This window comes from Aplysia californica, unplaced genomic scaffold (assembly GCF_000002075.1).
Source record: "Aplysia californica isolate F4 #8 unplaced genomic scaffold, AplCal3.0 scaffold00331, whole genome shotgun sequence".
Lineage (NCBI taxonomy): Eukaryota > Metazoa > Mollusca > Gastropoda > Aplysiida > Aplysiidae > Aplysia > Aplysia californica.
Window position 1 is genome coordinate 774,863 of NW_004797601.1, and position 2,381 is coordinate 777,243.

At 46.4% G+C, this 2,381-nt stretch overlaps 1 protein-coding gene across 1 annotated transcript in view; it reads left to right on the top strand.

Annotated features, from left to right (window-relative positions):
* Positions 1 to 2,381, top strand: part of LOC101851749 (xanthine dehydrogenase/oxidase) — a gene marked incomplete in the record, with an annotated part of 65,546 nt that overhangs the window by 45,915 nt on the left and 17,250 nt on the right. Inside the window, 3 exon segments of the mRNA XM_035970871.1 lie at positions 608 to 694; positions 1,711 to 1,902; positions 2,262 to 2,381. Of these exon segments, the coding sequence (XP_035826764.1) occupies positions 608 to 694; positions 1,711 to 1,902; positions 2,262 to 2,381 (399 nt within the window).

The window sequence follows — 2,381 nt, forward strand, 5'->3', positions numbered from 1 at the left end:
TCAAATGTGCCTTATTCAAGGTTCGTTATCGCGACAAGCCTATCATGCATCATATGATACGTGCTAAGCATTGAATAGTGGTCGATTTCTGCTGTTTCTTTCGTCGCCTTAGATTTATGCTTACAGTCCTTGCTCACTCGATCATGCGGAGCCCAGGTCGTGATACTTGAGAGCTGCTAGTATAAGAGAACACTACCTAAACTACTGGTCTACCATATCCTGCGCTGCTGTCTTTCACACATTTCCGAACTGTCACGCGTAGAGATACTAGATACTTATAGAGAGACACATATGTTATATAGATATCGATATACGTACATTGAATATATAAATATACGCAACGTAAGTAGATATATATATATATATATGTTCATATCATTATATATATATTTAAGTTTATATATACATTCATACACATTATACATACCCTTACACTTTCTCATACACACACACACACACACACACACACACACACACACACACACACACACACACACACACACACACACACACACACACACACACACATACACACATATTGACATGCACACACATACAGTTACACGTCCACTCCCATTTACAACGACTGTTGTGGTCACTTCCCCAGGTCGGCATCAGTAACCAGGGCAAGCTCAATGCTATGGAGGCCACTGTGTACTTCAACTGTGGGGCTACTAGAGAGATTTCTGATGGTGTGAGTTGTGATTGACATCATTGAGTTGTGATTGACGTCACGGAGTTGTGACTGACGTCACATAAACGCACACGGGAAAACATTTCACAGCTAGAATTATTGGTCTCTTTGGACATAGCAGAATGTACAAGTCATCTTATCCCTTTTTTTTTCTGTTTCGGTCAAGAATTGATATTCTCCCTTTTGGATGCACCGGTCATCGTCAGACATTGACGAACGAACTGTTGTTATTACTACATGCTACTGTGCTCAAGATAAGGCAGTTTTAAGAATCTCTAAATTTGATTGACTTTCGACATTGAATAATTTAACTTGAACAAGCGTAGGAAAACAAAAATAGAACTAGAGAAGACCGGTGGAGCGACGTCCAGAAAATGAGAGATAAGTAGATAGATCGGTAGATAGACAGACAGACAGACAGACCGACAGACAGACGGACAGACAGGCAGACAGACAGACAGACAGACAGACAGACAGACAGACAGACAGACAGACAGACAGATAGATAGATAGATAGATGGATAGATTGATAGATAGATCGATGGGTAGATAAATTTCCTTTCTGTGCACAGCTGAAAAATGATTCATATGACAAATTACATTCTCATGAGAGACCATGTCGCTCCAGAAACCCACACCCATACACACACGCGCGCACAGACAAAACGCACACGCAGACACTCCCCCTCTCTCCACCCCCCCTCTGTCTCTCTGTCCCTCTCTCTCTCTCTCTCTCTCTCTCTCTCTCTCTCTCTCTCTCTCTCTCTCTCTCTCTCTCTCTGTTTTTCTTTCTCTCTCTCTCTCTCTCTCTCTCTCTCTCTCTCTCTCTTTCTTTGTGATCCATACCCACACCCATATATGGTCAATACCAGAGTTTTGATGATTTTGTGCTAACTCCAACATACAAAAACCTTGAAGTCCCACTGTAATCACTCGTTTTCTCCACAACCCCCCACACCCTGGACTCAACCCACCCCCTTCCTTTTGCACCCCATGACACCCCCTCCCTCCCTCAGATCTGCACCAGGACCCTCCTGAACATCGGCGGCTCGTACCGTATCCCTCACGTCCGCGCTGAGGGCCGGTTGTGCCGCACCAACATACAGTCACGTACGTCCATCCGCGGAGCCGGGACACCGCAGGGCATCTTCGCCATCGAGAACATTCTAGATCACGTCGCCGCTCATCTCGGTGCCAACCCAGAGCAGGTGATGCATGCTGCTCACTTCAGAATATGTGTTTGTGTGTGTGTGTGTGTGTGTGTGTGTGTGTGTGTGTGTGTGTGTGTGTGTGTGTGTGTGTGTGTGTGTGTGTGTGTGTGTGTGTACCTGAAGAAAGGTCCCAGTTGTCGGCCAAGCTATTTTTGAGCTACAGGGTAAAAGCCTGAAACGTTTTATTCTGTCCACCTACCCACCCACCCACCCACCTTCCTAACTACGTGCCTGCCTACTTACCTACCTACCCCCTACTCATCCGCGCACCTACCTACCTACCTACCTACCTACCTACCTACCTACTTACCTACCTTCCCACCTACCTACCTACTTACCTACCTACCCGTGAACAGGTCCGCAAGCTCAACTTGTTCCAGGAAGGTGACGTCATGCCCTACGGCCAACGGCTACAGGACAGTCGCCTGGTCACTTGCTGGGAGCAGTGTGAGGAACAGGCGGGCTACACAGACCGG